This window comes from Pleuronectes platessa, chromosome 4 (genome assembly GCF_947347685.1).
Source record: "Pleuronectes platessa chromosome 4, fPlePla1.1, whole genome shotgun sequence".
In the NCBI taxonomy this organism is placed as follows: domain Eukaryota; kingdom Metazoa; phylum Chordata; class Actinopteri; order Pleuronectiformes; family Pleuronectidae; genus Pleuronectes; species Pleuronectes platessa.
In genome coordinates this window covers 21,608,289-21,635,710 of record NC_070629.1, presented here as the reverse complement: position 1 = coordinate 21,635,710, position 27,422 = coordinate 21,608,289, and the positions used below count along the sequence as shown (strand labels likewise).

At 42.5% G+C, this 27,422-nt stretch overlaps 1 protein-coding gene across 1 annotated transcript in view; it reads right to left on the bottom strand.

Annotated features, from left to right (window-relative positions):
- dock8 (dedicator of cytokinesis 8) overlaps nt 1–26,300 on the bottom strand; it is a gene marked incomplete in the record, with an annotated part of 55,472 nt that extends 29,172 nt beyond the window's left edge. The window contains 11 exon segments of the mRNA XM_053421236.1: nt 115–274; nt 532–612; nt 1,193–1,342; nt 5,195–5,261; nt 6,013–6,098; nt 6,860–7,069; nt 11,123–11,231; nt 11,717–11,788; nt 12,145–12,320; nt 17,267–17,363; nt 26,014–26,300. Coding sequence (XP_053277211.1) covers nt 115–274; nt 532–612; nt 1,193–1,342; nt 5,195–5,261; nt 6,013–6,098; nt 6,860–7,069; nt 11,123–11,231; nt 11,717–11,788; nt 12,145–12,320; nt 17,267–17,363; nt 26,014–26,066 — 1,261 coding nt within the window.
- Nucleotides 26,301–27,422: the final 1,122 nt, after the last annotated feature.

The following is a 27,422-nucleotide window of genomic DNA, read 5'->3' as shown; positions in this document are numbered from 1 at the left end:
CAGCTACACACAATCTGAGGAAATGCACATAAATGCAAAGTCATCACAAGGTGTTCCCGTAATGCGAAAGGCACTCGCAAGGTCAAACACACACAAGGACACAGGAACACAAACCTCTCAGGCTATCGGAGTCTGTGACGTCGCGGTCTAAGGCGTTAGTGGAGATATAGTCCATGACATTCACGGTCGCCCAAGCAAAAGGCATCCGGTAGCGACCCAGCTTCTGGCAGAAAGACTCCGAGTGGCCTCGCAGCTTCTCAAGCTTGTCCTTGTTCTGAAAAAATATAAGAAAAGATCCCAAAAAATTAAAATTGTGGAAAATGATAGACATCAAATCAGCTTTAAGTCAATCAAATAACTCAATTTCTTATTTCCCAGTTCAGGTGCATTATCATCACCTCCAATTTTATTATATTGCTATTGTTTGTTACTGCCACCCCTCATATGAAAAGTTTTGAGGAGGATCAGAGACATTGCTAAATATCTTTTTTTTGTGATTTACATTTATTTGTAATTGCTCTGTCACGTTACCTTTGCAGAGTCACACTCCTTCAAAGTCGTGTACGGGTCAGCACACTGGCTGATCTCGCCCTGCTGCAGAACCTTCTCGATCTAAAAACACACACAGGAAGGACATGAGTCATCAGAACAGTTCAGCATAATGAAACCCCCCAAAAAAGAATCTATAGAGTGTTGGCAGAGGAACCGTGTGAGAAGCAAGCGATGCACAGAAAGCACTGCACAGAATTGCAGGGTTCACAAAACCTGTAAGGGGTTGGTTATTTAAAGGCAGGAGGAAAACATGGAAACCTGTTACTTCTGCTATAAAAGGTGATATGTATTTGTTTTATTTTTATTAATACTTGTTAAACAGTAAGGTCCCACTGAGATCCAAAACAAACAGAACAAAGAAAGACAGAGTACAAATGCTGAGTATTGCATATTTTAGAAAAACTAAATAGAAAAATGTGTAAGTCTCAGATAAATAACATTATAGTTAAACTGTTCCACCTGTTATCTTCATGATTTTATATTTAATCAAATCATACATAAAGAAAAAGATGGACAGCAATGAAGTAAGTTTAAGCAAGGACAAATAACTGATTCAAACTCAGGACAGACACAGGAACCAACAGGAAATAATGAGTGGGAAATAAATAGCACTTGTTAAAAGGAATGCTTTCATTGTTACCTTGATGACCAGGTAGATATCTGGGGCGGGGTAGGTGATGGAGAAGATGGCAGATCTGGCCAGGGTGGAGTGATCCACATGTGGCGTGTGAAGTTTCAAGAAGTTCTTCAAATGTTCTGAGTTCAGGTCACAGTAGAAGTTCTCTGATATCTGGAGGAAGACAGAGATGAAGAGTTTTAACTTTAGTTGATGCTCAAAAAAATGCTGGAAAAAGTGAGGGAATGGGTTTGGAAAAGGCTCCAGGAAGCTGCTTTAATGTAAACCAAACACTGATCCTGGAATATCATCTGTTCAGTCCACTCTGCCGTTTCTCCACTCAGCTCCCCGATGACCTCAGGCCACGAACACAGCCATATGTCCTGGTCTGGCTCGGCCTGGTGTGTGTGTCATGGGACACCGTTCACTGTAAAGCCATTAACCGCTCGCTTTCACTCTGCTTATCCCATAGGAACTCCCATCACACTGACCACACCAAAGCAGACATCTGGTTATTCAAACCAGCCTGATATGTTAACTGGAATCCTCAGTATCTGTGATCCGATTCTTATTAGTCTGAAGAGTTTGATCACAGTTGGTTTGTTGACAGAGGAATTCCTGCATCGACCTCTTGACGGAAATGACCCCGTTCACTCCAACACGAGTGAGAGTTTTCAAACGGCTGCAGCAGAGGAGTCCACCGCTTACTGACAAATAACTCCTTGGACCGACAGAGGACACGTCTCACTAACCGAGTCCAGCTGACGTCAATAGCACATGATGCCTCACATTTCTCATTATACCATTAAAATGATTTCCTAAGTGAACGTTCAAATGTTATTATAATAAAATGTACTAATAAGAGTCAAAGCATTTGATTCTGTGAGATGTGAGGGGATGAATAATTCTCTTTTGACATAACATAGTTGGAGCTCTCTGTCCGGAGCCCCTCCCACCAGAGTTTTTGACACAAGGGACGTGCGTTCAAAGCTAAACAAACTAATTGGAGTGACCTCTCTCCACACTGCCCTGGGATTGGTCAAAGTCTCTCTCCACAGGCCAGATTTCTTGGAGGTTGGAGACTGAGCCAATGGAGGAAGTGCAGAAGTTTATATGTAACCTACCCATGCAGCTAAGCTTCGATATTTTCTAGTGAGGAGCACTTGAAATCAGGTCGAAGAAGAAAGATCTTATTCTTATTGTATTATAGTAACTGACTGAACGTACTCTGAGGAAGAGCCTTGTGAACATTAGGACAAATAAAATCCTTCAACAGGAACTTTCAGGTGTTTTCTGATCCATAAAACCAACTTATTCAAAATACAAGGATTTTAGCTATAGACATAAACTACTCTCTGTTGGATAGATTCTGAATTAAACATCCAAAAATCTGAAATCATCTCTGGGTTGACAAATGTTTTCAATGAGGAAGAGATAATTTCTCAACTTAACAGCAGACAGGCTGAGGCACTTGCAGAGAATCCACTACACATGTGAGAATGCTGTAGTTTATTTGTTCTCATCACGTCTTCAGGACAAACAGCCTTTCCCTGTTATGTCTCCACTAAAACCTTGTCTGTAAACATGCATGAATCTGATATCATAAGTAGGCCCCTAGTTGGCTCAAATCCTGTGTCTGCACCTTGGCTGATGGACCAGAGAGACATGATTAATAACTCCGGTATTATATGGAGTTATTGCAACATCGGCTGCAGATTTGACAGATGTGAAACAACAAAAACAGATTCAAGCAATAAGCCAAACACAAGTAACAAGAAACAATACACAGCCGGTGACGCAGGGAACAGAAAATCTGTTCAGAGAAAGACAAAGATATGAAATAACACTCAAATACAATGAGGTCGTAGTGTCCTACTAAAGTAAAAAACATTCTAGAAAAATGTTCATGAGAACAAAGTCATATATTATGTGAATAAAGTCATAATTTTCAGAGAGGCAAGTTGTAATTGAGAAGAAAGTCGTATTATTACAAGAATAGAGTCTTAATTTCATGACAATAAAGTTTTACTTTTATGAGAGTAAGATCGTAATTGAGAAGAAAGTCTCATTGTTTCTAGAGAAACTAAGAAACCTCTTTGAATATCACGCAGATGTAACAGATGATCACTACCAAACATTTCCTCCACCCTAAAGGAGGCCATTTCCTCCGGATCAGAGTTGTTCCTTTTTAGGTATAGAATCAGTTTATAGCTGAGTAACTAAACAAGATGCTCCACATTCCTCATTTTAACACAGGCTATAGACTGATGTTTACTCAAAAATGGCAAGTATCCTAAAATTACAACTTTATTCTCAAGTGAGAATCAGTATGTTTTTCCCCTGATACTCGGTCGTAAAAGCAAGCAAAAGGGTGAAGGGTAAACGAGTCAGTAGAACATGCTTTACGCTTCCACGAAAATGAAATCTCACCGCTAAACCAAGCTTGACAGTTTCTCCTTCACTCACACAAAGACGCGTTTCATAGCTCAACAAGCAGGAAGTTGTATTAGCCTCAAGAAGGACGCACTTCAGGTCAGCAGCACTTATTAAAATTAGTCACCTTTAGCAAAATACACTGTTACAGTGTGACACTTTAGCAGCCGGGTATAGCGCTGCAGAAGAGGGCAAAGCCGCTGGCTACAACCCTCGTCTCATCTGGGAGATCCATGAGCACTTAAGTACAAACTAAATCCTTCCGGCCCCTTCACCCCAAAAAACTATCCAGCTGTGTAAATCCACAGACAACATGCAAACAGCCACGGCTCAGAATGGTTGAGTGGGAAAATGTGGCGTTGCATTAGTAGCTGTAGATCCAAAACACGACCACCCCCGGGGGTGAGGGATGATGAGATATGAGAGATTGTAGATTACACTGATCTCTCACTAACACACAGGACGCCAAACTGGTGAAACTGTGGAACCCCCCCCATTAACAGGAGGCACATTACACAGCAGCTACAAGGAAACAAGGCTGGAGAAAACTTACAATAACTGAGACATGCAGTGAATTCAATGTTGACATATTTTAGACATGTAATGTCTTTTTACTAAACTCTACAATGCTTAAGACTGTAATTTCTTGTGAACATCACTTGAGTTCTTATTAGGACGCCTTCAGTTAGTGCTAGTGTGGATTTACCTGTAACGATTGATTTTCAGATGCTTCCTTTTACTACATTACCACAAATAGGCTCTGACCCATATGAGCTTCTGGCACAGCCAATATATATATATAATATAGATTCTTAATCAAAGATTTATTATCAAACCCCTATGATAAAGACAGTCTTGATATATTCAGTTTAACAATAAACTTAATTTATTAAATAATTAAAAAGAAAAAGAAAACAAATATATAGGACTAGAAAAAAACTGTATTGTATTTTATTGTCTCTATTAAAATGTCTGATGCTTTTTGATAAATAAATAGCATTTATTTTTTGCATTGATACATGTATTATAAGAGTATTAGTGTTATATTACACCAATGATTTATATAGCGCCGAAATTGCTATGCAACTTGATCGCAACCATTCGTACACACACACTCAGACACAGCCGGTAGTAACATAACATGCAAGGCACTGACGACATTACCATCAGGAACAATTTGTGGTTATATGTGAACCTTCCTTAAGAAGCCAGCAACTGGGGGGGGTTTCCTCCTACACTCAAAATAATTGCTGCCGCTGGTTCAGGATCAGGGCAGACGCATGAATCCGTTTCCGTCCTCCCTCCTCACTCCCCCTCTGACCTGTGCTCACTTGACACGTTAACAATAAACACCATCACTAATCAGAAGTTATGAGGACCTGTCACGCAAACATCAAATGAACAAGACATGCGATCACAAGCAGACCCGACATCAACTGAGTAACCAGCAGACAATCTCCACAACAAACACACATAATGGGCTTCACCAAGCTGGTCTTTACAGAAGGGCAATCGTAATTACCTGTTACACGTCGCACACGTTTCCAGGACATTAAGTCCCAACAACTAAAATTAATCTAAATGTTTTCTCACCTTTCTCTTCTCTTTCAGGTCATACAGGGCCATTGTGGCAAATACAGGCTCAATGTCGATCTCGAACCTGAGAAGCAGAGACGAAAAAGGAAATTAGTGATTCAATGATAGCAAGAGAGGCAAATTCCAAACATAATGGACATCAACACTTACATTCCTAAGTGCTGCTGTCCTCAGATTCTATTCTATTTCTTTTATATTCTATTCTATTCCTGTAGATTATTGTTATGATGGGCAGCAGAAGAGATAAAGTGAAGAAAGTGATGACATGTTGGAGCTGAGGGTAAAAGGATTTGGGGGTGAAGCTGCCAAACCACTGCAAGCTGAGAAACGTGTTCAACTCAAACATTTGGGTTTCTAGAAGGACGCGAGATCAAGAGTGAAAGGCAGAGAGCTTGTGTGCGTGTGTGTGTCTGTGTCTGTGTCTGTGTGTGTGTGTGTGTGTGTGTGTGTGTGTGTGTGTGTGTGTGTGTGTGTGTGTATGTGTGTGTGTGTGTGTGTGTGAATTAAAGAGAGAAAACGAGACAGAGGCTAAATCCCTCAGAGAGAGGGAGGAACAGCGAGAACAACAATCACTGCACAGCACTCCTCCACACTCCTACACAGCTCTGTCCGTCACACATTTTAATTTATGAGCAGCTGTGACCTACAACAAGTTACTCTATGTTAAATGCTAAGTTCATTTTCATAAAACAAGTGGGGGGTTGGATTCATTTCCATTCAACACAACAAACTGATGCTTTCTGGGAGAAAACAGTGGGCAGTTGTTAAAAAGACCTACTCTCCCTTCTACAAGATAAGGAATATGTATGACTTACTTGATGGCATGGCATCGAACCAGGATGCGGTCTCCAGTGTGTTCCTTGGGGCAGTCTGGAATGGGCCGGATCTCCACTGCATCTTCCTGGAACACAGTTACATAAAAGGCTTTTAAACTATGTAAAAAAAAAAAGAGGAGATGTCAAATTGGGATGACACTAGATCTGAAAGTAAACACAGGTTTAAAAGATTGGGAGGAACTGAAGCTACAGAATGGAAAGATATACTTATAGGCTGTACATCCATTCACAGGTAATAAAAGTGCCATGTTGTAATGCTGATTTCATAGAATCAAATGATGACATAATGTGAACTATTATGCGCAAGACATTTTGCAAATACAACAATAAACCGTGGCAAGGTTTCAGATTATATTTTTGAAATATTACTTTAAAAAATGAAATGAATTAATAATCATAACAAATAGTTCCAGGTATCATATAATAAGAAAAAAACATTTATCATGTAAACTGATTGATACACTACAGCTGTGGATCAGGAGATAGAGTTGGTCGTCCACTAACCAGTATGTCAGTGGTTTGAGACACTGAATCCCTAATTGCCCCTGACAGCTTCGCCAACAACGTATGGAAAAAGTGCTGAGTATAGAAGTGCTGAGCGAATGTGTGAATGGATGAATGCTACTTGTACTGTACCCAGCTTTGAGTGGTAGATAAGACAGGATAGGTTGTATATAAACTCAGTCCTTACTTGATATTTATTAACCAGTTTTATACTGAAGCTCACATTATTCTTCATGATGGCTTCTCTAAAACCCTTACCCACATGCTTTCCTGTAATCACTTGTAAATCTGAGCATGTGAGAACCCGCTCTCTGTGTCTCACCTCATCAGCTGGCGGGTACAGTGCAAACAGTTCAGGGTGTCTGTTCCCCTGCCGCGACTCCTGGTTGAAGCGGTCCAGCTCCTCGTGGCTGCTGTAGGCCAGCAGACCCTCCACCCTCTGGTCGGGAGTCAAACACCGCAAGTTGAAGTCCGAGGAGGTCAGCGTGCGGCCAGAGTCATCACTCAGCCCGGCCAGAGTCGGAGACTTGACCTGGGGCATAGACAGAAAGAGAAGGGTAAGGGGTAAGGGTGGTTGGGGAGTAGGAGAGGACAGAAAGAAAAGGGTGAGTAATGAAATATGTGAGTGGGGGAGCATGAGCAATAGAGGAAAAACAAAGGATAAAGAAAAATAATGAGGTTTTGAGACAGAATAGCCAAGGGGGGAGTCATTAAGATAGAGATCAAATGGAAATGGGCACAGAGTTAAGAACAATGTGAGTGGATAATTGTCAAAACCTGCTCTTCATCTGTTTAATTGTATTAATCTGCTCATGTTAAGGTTCACAATTTTAATGTCTGTTATAACTTGAAAAGGTTTTCTTATGTTTAGAGAAAAACATCACTTTCCTCAGACTGTCCATTGCTGCAGCTCCTCTTTTCAGTCTCTGCCTGAAACTTTGTTTACCTCCTGTCTCTTTAAGATTCACCTCCTGATAAAGCCCAGTCTGCTCTGATTGGCCAGCTGGCCCACTTTGTTGGTATTAGTCAACTGCCTCCACTTCCCTTTTCCTGGCTTTGTTAGAGGGCATGGCAGACCAGCCACAAGAATCATATGTGGGACTCTTGGCCCTTGGAGTAGGTCTGCGTTCTAGTTCCTGCAATTCTAGTTCCTCAATGGTTTTAAATCTCCCAGCACGTGTCTCCCATTGTTTGAGCAAATTCCAAAATCTACCTTAACTACGGTGTATTAGAAACAGTCAACAAAAGTATCAGATCTAAACTGGCAGCGAAACGCTTAACAACATACTGTACAGTCAAAGTGCTGCTTCCATGGTTCTGCAGACAGCACAGCAGCTCACAGGCATTTCTGAACAGTCTCTGCAGACAGTGCCTGCAGAGACTACCCTCTGTAGAGATCTCAGCATATGTTCATGTTATTGTTCAATGTATGCTACAGAGAGTGAGGACATTTGAGTCTTTAAATAATAATGTTTGACATCTGCTCATATCTGGCACATGACTAGTGTCAGACGGTTGTCTGCATTTTCCATTGAACTTCCTTCCTTCTTTTCTTTATTATGAGGAAATAAGGCTGCTGAATTTTGACATGGAGCAGGGAGGCATGAGGTCTGAGTGCCAGGTAGGAGTTACCCGTCACAAGCGATGGACACACGGTGCATCAACTGATCGAATTCTGTAATGGGAGATGTCCCAGCAGGCCACTGGTTTGCCAGATAAAAATCAGAGCTGCGGCAAGCGCAAGGCTGACTCCCTGACCCTTAGCTGTAATGGCCCTGGAAAACTAGCTGCATATTTTGGATATCCAGAGGCCTTCCAACAAACACAATGGCCTGTTGAACTAAACTGAGCAGCAGCATGAACTAGCAGATCTAAAGCTAAATGAATCATGTGATATTTCAAATGTGCATAAAAGTCTGTCAGATGCCATGAGAGGACACATTTCTGAGAAGTAAATAAAGCATCAGAAACACACTAAATATGTCATTGTTGCACCTACTTCTGTTGTTACCTGCTGTTTTCATAGAAATACAAAATTAAGCAAAAGTTCAGTAAGGAAGACGGTTGTCTAGGACATACCTCCTAAGTGACATGCACAGTTCCTGCGAACTCTGGGCTCCACCAGCTCATTCTCTCAAATCACAACCTGATATGCTCGTCTTCAGCCAATCACCTGTGAGCTGCCAGAGTTTAAAATGTTCCCTCTCCCTTTAAACCGTCCAATCAGAAACCCTTCATCAAACGTCTTAATTCTGTGGTCAATAAGTCATTACAACCATGCAGGAGGAGCAAAGGCAACAGTGTTGTCTTGTCTAGACAGAGAATAACCAGTTAAATCGATTGATGTTTCAATCAAATAATCTTTACTTTGGCTGGTCCCAGCTTCCAAAATATGTGAAATAGTTGCTGTTCTCTTTATATCATTATAAACTGAATATGTCAGTTTTATACAAATAATCTAAAGGAGTCTCCTGAGGCATGAGTAAATTATGATGGATAATTCTGACCTCTGACCTCCTATGGTTTCACATATAAAAGAATAAATCCCCCCCCAAAAAATTGCAGATTCACTGATAAGGAACTTGGAGGATAACATGTTAGAAACAGAGCCCATTGTGTTATTAACAACTATTATAATAGTGTAAACAAACAGGAGCATCATGTGTCAGTCATTAAGACGTCTCTGTCTGTCTGTCCGTGGGACCATATGAAATTACTCAGACTGAGCCACAGGGTAGGACATAACCCTGCTGCTCCCATCCCATCCCTCTCTCCTTGTCTCTTTCACTCCCATCATCTATCACCCCCGCTCAGAAACCCCAGGCAAGCACTGACCAAGCCTCCACCACAGTGAAGCTTCCCCCTGTCGCAGCTCCACGAGACCATCACACCAGGATCCCAGGGCTATTTCTAAAGCATGAGGCCGGACCATAGAAGCAAACCCTATTAAGTGCTGAAGAACAATAGTGCTGTTCTTCTTCCCTGCTCCGTAACGCGCTCCCTGGCATGTTGATGATGGGAAGCCCACGGCGGCGGTAATAAGGGCCTTTTTGGTTTGAATGATTAACCAGAACTGGCAAGGATGCCGCAACGGGACAGGGGGGAGGAGGGGCTGGCTGGTGATGAGAGATGGTTGGGTAACTAGCCCGAGGCTGGGAGTGGGACTGACAGACACTTGGATTGGCTGGGACTGCCTGACGCTGGCAGCTTCGGGATTTGGCTGCTGAAAGACAAAAGAACTGAGCGAGAGGGCAGTGAGAGAGGACTGGGAACTTGGCTCCAGATAGTGTCGGTGCAGGACTGGGGCAGGAATTCCTAATGAAAGCTGAACTATTGATTCATAAATATGTGCATAGCAGAAGAGAGAAAACTTGACATGCCATATGTTTAACCACAACATTCCTCTTACTAGCAAAGGTGAGCACATGGAAGTGATGGGGATTGCATATTCAGCTTTAGTTTTGTGCAAGCCATGCTGCATCGGGCCACTGCCACACTGGAGCGAGTGACAGGAATAACAAAACTCTGTTGTGTTCACTGTGTTTAAAGTCCCCCCCCCTCATCCAGCTCTCAAACCCCTCCCTCACATTTCACATTCAGTAGCGTCGCCATTGATCAGTATGGAAGACAATACTGCTTGCACAAGTGTCTTCCCCTTACAAAAGAAATGTAAAAAAAAAAGGAAAAAGTGAACTCCTAAGAAGAAAATAAACATCCCTACCCCGAATTTAAATAACCCTCTTGAGAAGCACACTTTAAACAATAGAAATAAACAACAAACAACAACAAAATAATACAAAGATAAGAGTAACAACAGTAATAATAATGCATATTTTGTGCAACAGCTTGTTGTCAACTCATTTTTACAAAGCAGTGAAACAGGGAGGTGGTTACCTTAGTTTAGCATTAAGACTGGGTATAGAGGGGGAGATGTTACTGCTGTCAGAAATACCCAATGTTTCAGACTCTGCATTACAAGTGGGAAACTGATATGAATGGATTTGTACACTCAACTTCTTGCACTAAGGGGTTTAAATAATTGTCTGCTGGTTGGAGCTTCACTAAAGAGTATATAATTAAAAGTATATGTAATAGTATTAAATCTAAAACTTGTGAAATTGAAAGAACTCTGTATATCAAAGTATTTTCTGTTGTTTGTTCTAACAAAAGTGGAAACTAACCAAAGTTTGTAACTTCTCTGATCTAGGTAAACAGTTCTGATACACAATAGCAGTGACATAAAGGCAATACCGGTCTGAACAGTTGTATGAGAATTGCTAAAGATGAGGGAAAGTTCAAACAGCAGCAGCTCTGACTGCAGAGGCCTGGTTTTTGAAAAGGGTTTACTGAAGAAGTCAAATACTCCTTTACTGAGTAAGAGCGATTGTTGCTTAAGACACAGGCTCAGAGGAACTTGTATGTATAATGGGAAACTTTCTGTCCTCGTGTAAAGAGATTCAGGTTTGAATGAGGATATTAGGAGGGTTTTCTTTTGTGGTTCATTTAAGTTTCTTTTTGTTTGAAATGTATCAATCCAGAACTGTGGCTGTTAAAAAGCATGATCGTCTTTCTTGGTGTTTCTTACCGGTTTCTGTTGGTCTTCAGGCTGCACATCGGACTCAAAGGTCTGTTTCCGAAGGAGTTTGTGAAGGCCAGCTCGCTCCGAGTACGCTCCCCAACCATCCCCCTGGCACCTGCACACACACACACGCACACGCACACGCACACACACCAGAAAAAAGACATGCATGGTCACAACTGATACACCTCTGCACTTCTAATCAATCTTCTAAACACAAACAGTGTCTTACGCAACAGGTCAGTGTGTGTGTGTGTGTATGTAACATATGTGAGTGTAGGTGGGAGAAGAGACAGATAAACCAGGCACTACAATGCATCAGACAGATGATGCCGGCGTAACGTTTATCAGGCGCTCTCAGGCCTTTTGTTTCCTGTTTCACAGACACCAGCCACATGCAACTTCTCAGACAGTTGGCACCCGTTACACACTGTAACAGCTAAAACAGCTCACACAACACATGGGGCGTTATTCTCTCTGATTTTGGTTCTTGGGTTAAAACAGTTATATCTAGTATCTGAGGTACAGAAAATCTGTTTTTGTATTTTAAGGAATATCCTGGTTTTGGAATGTTGCTGTTGCTGCAGGGGGAAGCTTTACCTTCGAGAGACCACAAGCCACGGCTGGATGTAACTCTTCACACAGTCTCTGACGTGTGGCTCCAACTCCACTCTACAAGGACAAAGACAAGGATTAGAGGAGTTTACAGACGTGCAAGGAAACATTCACAGACAGCCGACAACAGAACATTTCTCTCCCTCCGTAATCTGTGCTTCATGGTCAAGGTGTGGTACAAGTTAATGTTATGAATAGGTTTAATAACAGAGTGATATTGCCTTGGAGTTCATGCAGCTACATGGGAGAACTCTACTGTACACATAACAGGTGATGTGAAAGAATAGAGCTTTGTGTATTTGTATGGGGGGGGGGGGGGGGGGGGGCTGCGTCTCAGAGCAAGTCTGCACAGGTTTGAACAGTGTTTGCACTATTTTACACCACAGTCCAGTTTATTAGGATCTGCAACGCACCCATCTTCAGGAACAGAGTATCTGACGGTGCGACACTCCTTCTCCACCTGCTCCACCTTCAGGTCATCCTCGGGGAAGTCTCCAAGTTCCTGCATCAGGTCAGAGTCTCCACTTCGTAGCTGTGACATCAGGAACTCCTCCAGGTCCAGGGGCTCCACCGCGTCATACGACTGGGGCTGAAGGATGAACGAGAGACGACAAGAAGTGTGAGAAAACAGAGTACAGAATAAAGAAGAGTTTATGATTAGAGTGACAAGAGCAAAAGTAAACGTTGAAGTAACACAATAAAGTTATCATTTAGGAAATGTGGATGTGTTTGTCATATCCACATAATGCAGAGAAGCACTGAGGAAAGAGAAAACATGAGATATGACATTGGCTGAAACCTGATGAATCATGATTATTTTCTAACACCTCACACCTGTCAAGAAACAAATGAGTTGAGCACGTGCATAAATAGAAACTGGAACAAACTGGCCTGTATCAGAGAGCCAGGCTTTTTATTATTTCCCTCTGTGAACCTATTTTTAGACGGCCCACACTCCAGAGCAAAAGCATCAAAGACTGAGGATGTAACCACTTTGATTTACAGTACAAAATGGGTTGAAATTTTCATACGTGGGCCTTTAAATGAGAACAGATTGTTAAAATCATTTACACACTACACAAAATGTGTGTAAAACAAATTTCCACTTGAGCCTAAAGAGGAGAAGATTGTTTTTGTGATTGGAGAGAAGAAAATATATATAGAAAAACATAACTGATGAGATAACACACATCTTTTTGTGGTGCACTGCTGACTGTGGTTGGGTTAGGGTGAGGGGGCCCCGCATGGAGCAGGTGTCTCTGTGACAAGGGGCAACAAACACGGCAGAGCTCCAACCTGATCACAGTCTGCAGGCGGATGCATGCTGGCAAATCTCGAGAACGTTCATCTTATTGGCTTAATGGGGCCTAAGAAGTGCAGAGCTGTATTTGGTTCGATTTGGAAACACGAATATTCAATATGAATAAACTTTGAAAACACAGGCGAGACTCTGAATTTTAAGTGTCGTTGTGGATCACGACAACTTGATTCTCCGGTTCAGACTTTTGCGTACTGAATTAACAGCTGTTTGTGCAGCAGCAGCGGCGGAACAGCTTCGGGCTCTGTGGCCTGACTCCTGCAGCCTGTCTTTACAGTTTCAGAGAGAAAGCTGCAACCAGCATTACCACAGGCCAAGACAACAGCCCATTCCAAACAGGCAGGTTTAGAACTGCCACTGCACTAGTTGTTCGGAAATAAATAAGTGTTGCAACTTGCAACATGTGAAATGCACAGTGTTCTGCACTATCCAGACAGAATATTGAAGCTTTTAATGCGGCTCACTTTTGCACATGCAGATAATTTGCATGACAATCAGGTAAAGTGTGAAAGAGTGAGAGAGAGTTTATGTGTGTGTACACAGGAGAGAAAAGAAGAACACAGAGCCACGCTCACTGGTAATATGTACTCACACACAAAAGAGGTAACTGCAGCAACGACATGAGTCACTGCTCAACTCAACATTTGAGAGCAGAGCAAATTCCATTTGCCTTCAGACATGTTTTTGCACATCGATCCACCCCAAAGGATTTTTCTTTTCTCTGTGGAGCCCTCAAGAGTAAATTCTACCATATGGGTTCGTATGAAATGCTTTTGAATGCAACCCAAGCAGGAAGAAGCATCGGCAGCCAGACAGACGGAACAACTGAATCATTATTATTTTAAATGACAGGTCTTTTGATGAAACCTTCAGCGCCTCTGTTTCCGAGGAGGAGGCGTGAACCTCGACAGTGTCTCTACAGTTGCTTCATGTGCATCTCTTCCTCCAAGTTCAAGCAATCACTGTCGCATGGCCTCTTTTTCTAGTTTAGTATGGAGGCTAACAAATACAAATGAATGCAAATCTATGCATGCCTCTGATCAGCACCTGCTGCTCTGTGGAGTCCTGAGACGAGCTCGCAATAAACTACAGCTCTCATTGAAAAAACAGCATAACTGATTATAGTGATTATAAAGATAATGCGTCTGCTTGTGAGTATGAACATTGTTTTTGAAAGTAATGACAAAACTTTCTCGTCATTTAAAAGAAGTGTTAAAAAAAAATTGCATTTTGTATTTACATATATTATTTTTAAAGCCATGCATTAGATACTACTGGAGGTTGTTTTATTTAAAAAACACGTTTCTAAACTGTCACTGTTCTTAATGTGTATCACCAAAAACAAGCTGGACCAGAAGACAGACATCAAGCACCAATGACCAACAATGTTCAGACACAACAAACAGCAACATAAGAGATGAATAATGCGATTTAAAACCTATATAAAGCATTCAAATAATCCCATTCTATAGTCTCAGAAAATGTCAGCTGCGCTCGTATGAAAGTTGTACACTTACCCGGCTGAAACAAAACTAAAAAAAGGAAGTGCACAAAATGGCGCACTCCGGATACGGGGAACCTACAGTGTGTATCTCCTGACTCTGAATTTTTTGTGTTGAAACTAAGCTACGATGCAGTGAACAGATCCTCTTTAGATTGATCCTCATATTCCTCCAAGCTGAAAACTCTCGGTAGATGTGGGAAGCATTGCAAAAAGTGGAAGAGATGTTCGTATCCAGTCAAGATGAATATCGAAGTTGAGCCCGACTGCTTGAACCCGCAAACGTGTTTTGACAGCGCTTCGGAGCGTTCAGGCAAAGCGTCTCGCGGCTTCAGAGTCGACAACGATAAGGCATCAAAAGGAAGTGACACTAGCAAGGCGTCCCTCCATCAAATGTGTTTCAACAGACAGGAAGAGAAACTACAGACGCACACACACACACGTGCATGCTGCTTATACACACACAGGCATTGCACACATTCATAAAAACCCATGCAGCTCTTCTCCTAATCTCGCAATTTGTGCATGAACCCTACGACAAACAACAATGATCAGCCAACATTCAACATTTCAGGCATCAAAAACAGCAGCCGGGTAAGACAGGGTGAATTGTGACACAACCGACAAAGTGAAGCACATCATAACTGCAACAACAAACATCCATCCTTCCTCTCAACAAACATCCCCACCCTCCTCCCAGTGCTAGACTCCACTGCTGAATAATGGGAAACTATCATCCCGGAGATTATAGTATTAAAACCCCTCTCCCGCATCCCAAATCCGGCCATATTAAAGATTTGCCCGTGTAAGCTGCAAGGTAGGCAGGCCCCATTCAGTGGCTGTCAGTGGCCAAGGAACTGACCCATTTCCCAAGCAAGCGTGTTGCATGCTGAACACTGGTGTGGGCCCCATGTAAACCCGGTCATCTGATGGGTTCAAGGATCATCACAGGGAAAGTATCAAAGGGTTTCAGCTCAGTCCCTCATGCACACAGATATTGTCAGGAGACATAGCGCCCACACGACTTTTAGAAAAGGAAACTCCAGAGATGTCGGGTGGAGGACTTAGGAGAAACGTGAGGAAAAGACAGAAAGAGAAAGAGGAAGCAGGAGGAGAGCAAGAGGGATATCTGAATCTGAGCGGCAGCGGTTCAGAGGCTATCGCAGAGTGTGAACAAATCCCTGCAAAGGATTACTGTGCATCATCCTGCCTGCTTGCTTGAGAGAGCAGGGCTTCAACTAAAGTAGCAAGAATACAACCTGTCATGGTGTCTTTCAGTCCTCTGCAGAAACCTAATGGATACTGGGTTTCCAGAGCAGGCAGTGTGTCAGCCTGGTTTCAACTAGAGCACGTTAAGCCGTGAGTTCTGGTCTCATTTATTGTAGGAGGAAGAACGATTCTTCCTGAAAATACTCGGCTCTTTTGCAGAAATGCAGACAGACGTCGCTTCTTTTTTTTTGCCCAAGCAGAACTTAAACTGAAACGGAATTATTCAAATTCTAATCTTCATGACTGGACGCTAAACTGAGTCAGACCTCTCAGTGCTAATGACAGTAGAGAGGATGTGAGGAAGATGCGATTATAGGTCTGTGTGTGTCGGTGCAAGCACACACACTCCAGATGTGTGAGAGCAGCATTAGAGGAAACTGCTGAGCTGCTGGCCACAGGATTTCTCCTCAACCCGCATGACATCACAAGTATCAAGGGCAGTCACATTACAGGTACAGCATTCATTTTCAGTCTGCTGATCTTTTTAAATACACATTTTGTTAGACGTTTGGTTGCAGGATGCAGAGCGATGCGGTATCTCTTTGTTGCTGTACGATTGATGAATGTAATAAGAGAATATATCATTTTGTTCTAGTACCGTTTATACACCAAAGCCTTTGGTCTGACCCCCCAAGGGAGTCCGACCTGACTGAAGACATTGAGAATACTTTATAGAAAAATCTCTCTCCCTTATTTTCTTTTTTGCTCTTGTAGGTCATATAGAAGCAGCAAAATTAAATATACATACATACACTTTTCTTATTTTCCTTTCTGAGACCCTGACCAAAACTTTTGGCACTTTAGCTAAAATTCTGCAAATTACATATAACCACTTTTCTCTATCAGTGGCTGTCAGATCTATCTAATAATTGATCTAGAAATTCTAGAAATCTCTGTTTGTCTATATGCACATGTGAAACGCATTTGTCAAAAAAAAAACACTCATCTTATTTGGTTCATACTTATAAATGCGTGATTCTTAACGGCCCAAGGAACTGCAGTATTGAATTTGATTATATTAATAAACTTTCAATAAATAGGCACCTAGCGCTCTGTAGCAGCTGCAGGGACTCAGACACAAAACAACATGTTTATGAAGACGTCCATGTACACCAGCAATAACAACTGATTCTCTCGTCCTTGGTTCTGAGTACTGAGTCGAGCGTCGCTGAACTTTGTATAAACAGGTGCACAGCTCTTTGTGCAGCAGCAGCGGTGGTGGTGCAGCTTCCGTGTTCTGTGAAATGAGTCCAGCAACCCGTCTTCACCACAGCTCAACTCTTAGAGGTCACTTTTACAGTTTCAGAAAGAAAGGGACAACCAGCATCACCACAGGCCAAGTAATCAGCCCCTTCCAAACAGGCAGGTTGAGTGTGATGGATGATGTGATAAACACCCGCTGGAGGAAAACAAAGATTATTTTTTATCTTAATAAAAGAAAGCTTACCACAGTGAGGCAAACTGAGGCCGAAGCGTTGGAGTTGGACCGGCTGTGATGAACGCCTTGGTTCCCATACTGTCTCCTGATCTCTGCAGAGGTGTGCCTGCAACCAAACATGGAAACATACACAATCAGGATTTTAAAAAAGGCAGGAAAGAATAGAGACTCCACAGATTTACCATAAAAACCATAAAACCAACGTATACAACCTCATGTAAAAGCCATAACAACTGCTCAATCCCACCAACATTCACCGTGTATCTAAACAAGAGATGCAACAGCAACTTTCACCATTGTCCGTACTTGCATTAGCATGGATTGGTCAGCCATGATGATTCCATTCATGCTATTGTTCAGTCTATACAGAAGCACATCTCTGCTGGCTGTGTAAAGGCTTTGTCATGCTGGCAGCGATACAGGCAGCAGAATAAATATGGTGTCCTGATTTAAGGGTCAGACCGAGCAGGAAATCAACATGACATAGGAATGGAGTTGTATTCAAATATGTTGGGTGTATACTGTGTGTGTGTGTGTGTGTGTGTGTGTGTGTGTGTGTGTGTGTGTGTGTGTGTGTGTGTGTGTGTGTGTGTGTGTGTGTTTCTGTGTCCAAAAAGAAGGGAGTTGTTGCATAAATTGCATCTCCATGAGACATCGGGCTAATTTGTAATTAATCCACCGTATCATTTGAGCCCAACCACCAATCCAGGCACAATTACTGTTTTATTTTATGCAGCCCAATAATAAAAGGCCAGTTTTGATACCTAGGGAGAATTTTGTGTTTAGTAGTTGCGTGATTCTATTTTTTCTTTGGAGTTTTGTCAAACTGTCTTGTTTTCGGATGTATTTTTGAGTGACAGACAGAGACTATTGCAACACTGCCACTCACGGAGTTAGAGGGCAAAGGCTTCAGCAAATGGGTCACATTCCCCTCTGCTTTCCCTGTGGTCACTCTTATGGGTCCATTAAGTCCCGTCGGCCATTGTTGCACCAGCCCTGTTACTAATTACCACCGCAAAGCCATAAACACCGATGAAATGGAGGAATGCAGCATGTCAGAGCCACTGAGGCTGCAGAGTCACAGAGCATGTCAAATCTTTGAGACAGCTCCATGCAAACAAATGAAAACTAATATCAATAATATTCTACATCAGCGAGCCAGGTCATTTTGCAAGAATCAAAAAGAAAAGCTGCACCCACACGTGCATTTCTGACAATATACAATTAACTTTTAAAGGCTCTAATAAAAACAACATATTCCAATCACACTGTTTATAACACGTTCCCCTCCCTCCCTCCTGTCAGTCATGGAACATGCTGAATCAACACAATAACTTTATGCCAGTGAGGGTTAAGGCATGGGTGTGAGGACAGTTTGCAAATTTACACAAAGAGCAATGCAAAGCTTTGCAGCATTACATTTAAACTCAGCAAAAGAAGATGAAGAATATTGCAAAAGATTAAACAACTATGGCACTCGGAGCATATACCTCTGCCACATGGAAACACATTTAAATACACTAGATCTGGATCATTATTTTGGATCTGCGCCAAATGGCACACCCTCGTAAATACCTGCCCTCTAAACATGCCTGATTGTATTTAATCAAGATTCATGAATTATTGTCTAAGAAGAAATCTGTCGAAAAATGCACTATATAAATTCCTCGGCCATGGCTCAATGGTCACCTAATCAAACAAGATCAAGATTCTTATTCGGATCTGCATCAAATTGCACAATATCATGAATATCTCTCCTCCAAACATGCCTGATCATTCTGCATCAAGACCCATGAAGACAAGACACTGAAAACTTTGAAAACACCTTCTCCTGCAATGTTAAAGAAAATTCCTGGATCATTTCAAGTTTCATAGTAATCTGACGAGTAGTTTTTGCATAATCCTGACAAACAAACAAGCAGATGGACAAAAACATAACGTCCTTGGCAGAGGAAACCATTCAAAGATGCATATTATACCTCACATACTGATTATCCACAATCATGCACACAGACACACACACACACACATACACACACATTCACACACAAAGCTATGGTCACACGATCAACTTCTCCTCTTTTATCATCAGCGACATCTGGGGCATTGTGCAATTCACACTTGTGTGAACGTCACATTTATCAGAGTGATCAAAGTTATTTTTAACCTCTATTCAAGTCCGAAGTCGGCCTAAACCTAAAAGTATACAAAGGTGCAATCACACACAGATAGTATCTTACACATATTCACACCTGAAAGCTGTTCAGCAGAACCACAAACCTGTCTCTACTTCGAAGACGGTTTATAAAAGCAGCAGTGTGTTTGTCCCTTGCACCAACAGCCCAGCGGACAGTGGGTGTTGAGGGATCTCGTAGACACGTCCCACCTTGGACACTTAAGTCTCCTCGACCACCTTTCTACACAACTGATGTGTGAAAGAAATGTGCAGTGAGTTACTCGTCTTGCTGTGGCGTGTGTCCGTGGAGCGGTAGGTAAGAAACTGAAGCTTCAAGTCAACAGAAGGAGTGACACACCTCACCGATCCACCTACACAAGTATTGGGGGGGGGGGGGGGGGGACAGAGTTATGACTTCTGGATCAGACGTCTCCTCTTCAGTCAGATCGGTAACTGCTGAGATTTATGTATATTACTACTTTAAGCCCTGTAAGTAGCCAGTACCAAAGAAACAAATCCGGGTCTTTATAAGATAAGTCTCTGCAAGAAAAACAAAAGGAAGGAAAAAATATCTGAGCAAACAAGAATGCCATTTTTGGCCCAGGGGCGGATTGTCTGGTGGGTGTATTAAACGTCTACTCAGGGCAATTAAAACCCTGTAAAACCTTCTCATAACTTGACTTCTGAAGAGACGTGCACTTCCCTGTGTGCACAATGAGCCCTCCCTCTAGATCTCTCACTAGTAGAGACAAAGGTTACGCAGGACAAGTCATACTACTACAGAGCATACACTGTGTAGAAAGAATGATTTACATACATGCATTGTCATGAGCATGCACACTAGGTATCGCTTGCTCACGTACAGCGACACACATTCAGGGGCTGTCTATAAAAAGACAGAGCGAGTAAAACAGTAATCAGCTCCTGCCAGCAGAGCAAGCGGGGCATTATTTCACCACTAGTAGACAAACAGCTTGTCATGGCAGACAGCATCTGTCATTATCTTTAACAGGCCTGTGTCTTGGCTTCCTTTTGTTGCATAAATCCAAAGCTGCTCTCGTCAGGAGGACCGAAAGCAGGGATTTGGATTTTTCTGGTCATTTAGGGCAAAATGATACGAAAAGCAGCTTGTGTCACAAGCTGGACAGAAACTGATGTCTTGATTGTTACTCTTTTACTGAAACCACTGAGACAAGAGAGCTGAAAGTGATGAATAGTTGTAATGGGTCAACCCAGAGACACAAAAGGGACAAAACCTTGTCTGTCAACAACACCTGCGATGCTTGTATTTGTCAGTTCACAGCATTGGTGTTAGAAGAGGGAGTTCATAGGAATAGTTACACCACCTTCGATAAACTGAGACTGACCCTCCCTGTAAACAAAAGTTGTTATTGACGTTGACAGCTCTGGTTTTGAAAGCAGCTTCTGAGGTTTTGGAGATCCATCAAGAATCTGGGCTTCAGGTCTGAGGTTGTGGCATTTTCCCCCAAATTATCCACAACAGCAGGTATTTCCAATAACATTATATATTGTACATATATTAAAAGACTAGCAATGATTCCTAAGATGTTATCATTCCTTCATGACAAAATTCTTTATTGAGGTTTGATAGAAGAAGGAGAAAAAATTGTATTCTGTCAAATAAAAGCTATATTGCCCAATACCAGCAAACATAAATCACAGATCTCATATCGGCCGATTTTTATCAGCCAACCAATAATTGGTCAGACTCAGAATGTTAACGCACTCAGGATTTCAGACAGTATATAAATAGAATGTGGTTTCAAGCAGAGTAAGGAAAATCAATACTGTGGCAAACTGCAGCACAGTGATCAAGATACAATCTCACCTTGATAATATCTAGTTAAGTCAGAGAGAACCAGTCATCTCCAGCACAGCCTCTGTAATCACAAGATCCCCCCAGTCATGTCGAGGATCCGTCTTCATCACAACTTGCACCAATAACGTTCTCAGATAAACAGCTTATCCTCTCTATGCACTAAACTTGTATGATTGTATGATTTGATGTGCATCACAATACAAAAATCCCTTAAATACACTCTAAGTTACTGATCCATGGTGAAGTTGGAGGGAGAAACAGAATCTGTCCACTGTCATGCTACAAGCCAAATCAACAACTTTTACAATACACAGTGCATGTAGGTCCGTGATTGTCTTTGTAACCCGAGATCTCTCAGTAACGTTTCGAGTGTGCATGTAAACCTACCGAGTGTCACTTTGTTACAGGCTTCGAGGCCTTGAGATCAGGCTCAACCACAGAAAATCAATTGTCAACTATCAATAAAATATTCCCAAGTCAGGATGGAACATTTGAATTGTTATAAAAAAAAAAAAAACACAAAGCCTGTGATGTTAATTACCAGTTTCCTTTCATGAGATATGATAAGTATGTGTAATCAGTACTGATGAGGAAAGCACTGTGGCACAGCTGCTCCCCGGAGAGTTACCACTGATATGATATGCAACCACAGGACAAAGCTGTTTTGAGAGTAACACCTCAGATCAATCAAACATTTATCGTTACAAGTTGTTCAACACTGGAATATTAATGTATCTGAGACGTCAGATATGTTTCTAGCATGATAACTACATTGGATTGTCTCAGGGAGAAGTATTTCTCAAAACTTCTTTAAGCTTCACAAAAGATGTCCCTTTTTCTGAGACGTCTCCGGACTCACACCCAAGTTCAAAAATCTCACTATGGGTTCCAGAGTGGAAAAGTCTTTATCTTTCTCCTCCCTATAGAAAGCGTTGGTCGCTTTCTGTCACGTCATGCTTTCTGCAGCAGGCCTGCACTTGCTGTGTGTGCATATGGTGTGTTCCTGTCAGCAATTCTGGAATCATTAGCCAAGCATTCCTCAAATAGAGTCCGGCTCTAGAACTATGCTATAGCTGCTTCTTGTGGATACAGATCTGATTATTCGGCCAAAGCTGTACTTCTACTCGTGACTATCTGCATGTGCGTACTCTGCAAGATATGACTCCCACCAGGCATGCTGCTCGGCAAGTCAGTCCACAATTATCCCCTTTATCATCATCATTATCAAGTCAATCCACTACACATGGGGGTGGCTCCTCCAGCTTGTATTAAACCCCTCTCCCTCCTGCCGGGGGTGTCTTCTCCTTCATCTGAGCCTAAGAGGAAACACAGGAAAACAGAGAGTGGTGTGGTGTGCACACGACAAGAGGGGGAAAGCAGACCAAAGGGATGCCCCCGCTGTTTGTCTCATCCTATCATACGTCTCCAGACTTAATGGGACTCAGCGCTATCAGCACCATCACAGCTCGGCTTCCTGTCAGGGGCCGGCACGCACAAACACAGCAGAGGTTTGGCACGACTCGGGTCACGGACGGCTCTAGGGCGAGAGACAGTGTCCAAGGAGAAAACTTTGAATTGAGTTTGAATGACTTAACCACAGGGGCGGGTCATCCATCATAAGGCACTTTAGGTGGGTGTGCGTCTGCCTGACACCCCGCCCGACGGCCCACCAACGGCCATGAGGGTTAACAGATGTCATGAGCAAGAGCCGAAAGGAAATCGGATGCAACCCAATCCGGATCCCCCCCCCCCCCACCCTCTTAAGAGCATTGAACAACAGAGGCCCCACATCCACAGCTGTCCCCACACCTGTTCCCATACACCAGCAAAAGAAACTTCACTTTCAGGGGTCGATTAATAAGTGTTTCAGTGCTACACTATGAAGAAACACACATTTCCTGATTTAAAACTGCCACGGGTAAAAAAAAAGTGAAGTGAAACCAGAGGCAAAGCGTCCAAAGGGTGCAGGATTTCCTCCTCACGCCATCCTGATAGAGCGATGGAGAGGAACCACATGAGAACATATAGGATTTTTATGGGTGAAATAAACGTTACTTCTTCAACAAATACCTGCAGGCAACTAGACAAATAATCGTTGTATTGGTCTGTGAGGCAATGAACAGGTTTTTTTAGCCTGCTACAGAGCGTACTGCATACATGAGTTTTAACATGTGACCAATGTTCCTCTTTGTCCATTGATATGATTTGTTTAGTTGTTCCTCTTGACATTTGACATGATTTGACATGATTTGTGTTCCCAATGCATCAACGACTTTGATCACATGTAGTGTCTTGTATGGTTATGGATGGAGGTCTACTGGGGGCCAACGGGTCTAAGACATTCAGAGTATCAGTGCGCCCGGACAGAGACTTCTGTTGCAGGTCACTCCCGTTGTCTCTTGCATCATTTCCTGTCACCACCCTGCTGTCGGCTTTCATAATAATGGACAAAAAGCTTCATTCATTCAAAATCTCACATATAAAAGTGCTGATTGTCTGCCTGACCCAAAAAAGAACCCACCTCTGAGTAAATGGACTGCATTTATATAGCGCTTTAACAGTTTTATTGACACATTGCAGTACAAGTCACATTCACCCATTCACGCACACATTTGCGCCTCTATTAACAAATGCAGGAGCCAGGAATCGAACCACTGACCTTCTGGTTAGTGGAGGACCCGCTCTACCTCCTGAGCTCAGAAACTTCCCTTTGTGTTCACATTATTAACAGTCTGGAATTGTGTTACTTTCAAGTAGCTTTATATTATATAATACTCATTAATGTTACTAAGTAAAATACAATGATTCAATATTTGGTAACTAACAGTTTCTTCTCAATAGAACTCATTATAGAGTTTCTAAAAAGATCCTTGTCAGTGAGTGTGACTGTTTCTCCTGCATCATTACAGACAGGCTGTGTTGGTCGACACCATGAAACTACACATTCCACAACACAATGTTTTTGCTACATTACTGCGTCGTCCTGCTGCCTCATCACAGGATTCAGGCTCTGACCCAAGATCAGCTCAGCAACTGAGATCAGCTCAGCTCAGCACAGCTCAGCAAGTATCCACGATTTCCCCTTACCTCTTAAAAACTAGAGTATGTTACTTCTACTGTGGAAGATTCCCATTTGTAACCTTGTTTAGACGGGACAATAGACATTAAATAGAAGTATAAAAGTATAGACAGATAGACAGATAGACAGATAGACAGATAGTGCTAGAAAGACAGACAAACAGACAGACAGACAGACAGATAGACAGATAGACAGATAGACAGATAGACAGATAGACAGATAGACAGATAGACAGATAGTGCTAGACAGACAGACAGACAGACAAATAGTGCTAGATATACAGACAGACAGACAGACAGATAGACAGATAGACAGATAGACAGACAGACAGACAAATAGTGCTAGATACAGACTGACAGATAGATAGATAGATAGATAGATAGATAGATAGATAGATAGATAGATAGATAGATAGATGGAAGGTGATAACTACTTTCCTCCTCATGATCCAATGTCCTCAGTTTAATCTAAACAAATCTCCACATCTGCCCTCCTCCACTTCAGAGTGAATGAACTCCAAAGCACTGTTCTCTCACTCTCTGCAACAAGACACTGAGTTTGACCTGCTGTTGCACGAGCCGCTCTGCAGACGCTTGTATATGCCCATGTGCCGCATGAGGTCAAATTAGTGTATTTGTAGTAATGACTCGCACTATACAAGAGGCATGGTGCACACAATAGACTTCCATGTGCACACTTCCTCCACACCTGGCCCATGTCACAGCAGGAACTATGACCACATCTCCCCCTCTCCTTTCATAGCAGCTCTATATGGACTCGTCAGACCTTACACATCACAGGAAAGGATCATATTAGAAACACTAGATATAGAATCAGCATCCTCACGAGGAGGAAATGGAACAGTTGGCTCCGTTCTCTCAGCTTTGTGTGGGAAGTTCAGGTTGTTTCTCCACTGCAGAGGTTTGGTTAATGAAACTGATATGGGCCGCCGATTGTACAGCAGCGAATGCAGAATCCAGATTTTCTTTGGTACTTTGTCATACTCGCTTTTTTCGTAAAAAAAATATATTGAAAGTAATGTCAAAGTCAAGTCAAAGGTAAATATGAATTTAATATGTAAATCTAAATGTTGAATCTAAATGCAACCATTGATTCTAAATCTAAATTTCCAATGTTAAATCTAAATCCAAATTTTTGGTCCAAATGTAAATGTTAAACATAAGGTGCAGCTTTATTATCGGTGACCCATAAAATAATGAGCCAACAAGGGAGAAACTGACATATAGATGATACACCACATGGATATAAGTACTGCAACGTACATAAGTACTGTTATAGTGCATAAGTACTGTAATAGTACATGTGGCTGCTGTAAAGTAAAGTTGACTGCTCTTTGTTTTCCTCGGTGAAGTAACCTGCAGCATTAACATTCACAACATGTGGCTGCCTGCTCCAACTCAGGAATCCCCTGAACTGTCAGGACCGAGCCAAACCTCCAGGGAGGAAGCAGGAGTTCACCTCCTCAGAGAAACACGAGCAGGAGTTCACCTCCTCAGAGAAACACGAGCAGGAGTTCAACTCCTCAGAGAAACACGAGCAGGAGTCAACTTCTCAACCGAACAGCAGCAGGAGTTCACCTCCTCGGCCGAACAGCAGCAGGAGTTCCCCGCTGTCAGTATTATGATGGTGTCGGTGGTTACCTGTTGATTTTGAGGGCGAAGGCTCGTCTCTCCGCGCTGCCCAGTGAAGCCATGTGACAGTCTGAAGTCCAGTTCAGTGGAGCGGTGCTGCTGGTTGGATTCCCCCCTCGTGTGCTCTCTCTCTCACCGCCTCTCTGTCACTGACGCTCCGCTTCTCCTCCTCCTCCGACTCCGCTCCGCTGCTGCTCCTCCGTCATGATCGAGTCTGTGGCGACAGGTTCGACGCTGCTGGGTGGAGACTTCCGCGTTCGACTGTAGACATCCTCGTGTGTGGAGAGAGAGAGGGAGAGAGAGAGAGAGAGCGGGAGAGAGAGAGAGTGGGAGGGGATGTGAGCGCGGGATGAGTCTCGCGCGCTCCCTCGCTGGCTAAATGAGCTCTTACACTTGTTTTGGTCTCAGAGACTTTCTGTGTTCTACATGTCAGGGGCGGCTCCTGGTACAGGCGACATAGACTAGCCTACAATAGCCTAGGGCGCAAAATGCCGAGAGGGCGGCACAAGACACTGATTTATCATGACGTAACACACGCAATGTAAAACAATACATTAACGTCCCCCCATCATCCTCTAACCCCGGGACGCACCGGAGGTAGAAGCAGTCCGCCTCCTTTCCTTGCCCATGTTAAATACTTTGGCTGTTTGCACCGGCAGCGTAGTGCCGGGAAGAACCGGGAAGCGCCGAGGCCACACACACACAGACTCACACAAGCACATAATCTCCTGTGGCGAAACAGGTGTTGCACCAGTTGTGTCCCTAACATTTCAAAAGAGCGATTCGCCCTCTCGACTGTATTCAAAGAATCTTTTCAACTTGAACCGTTATTAAACTGTATGTTTATATTTAACTGTATATATCATTTTTTTAATATATATATATATTTTAAATATATATTTTTTCGTTTTTTATTAAGATATTGAATTAAGTTAAATTAAATATTTTAAAAAATTAAGTTAAATTAAATTAAAAAAAAATTTTAATTAAATTAAATGGAAAAAAAAAAAAAGAAACTGCGCGCGCACAACCTGCGCAGAAACCTATTGCGCACATCCTGCGCAGAAGCCTACTGCGCAAATGTGCGCAGAAGACCATTGCGCACATCCTGCGCAGAAGACCACTGCACATGTGCGCAGAAGCCCATTGCGCACATCCTGCGCAGAAGACCATTGCGCACATCCTGCAGAAGACCATTGCGTACATCAAGACCATTGCGCACATCCTGTGCAGAAGCCTACTGCGCACATGTGCGCAGGAGCCCATTATGCACATGTGCGCAGAAGACCATTGCGCACATGTGCGCAGTAGTCTTCTGCGCAGGATGCCCACGCAGTTTTTTTTTTTTTAAATTAATTTTAATTAAATTAAATTTTCCTTTATTTCTGTTTTTATATCTCATCTCATCTCATCGTCAT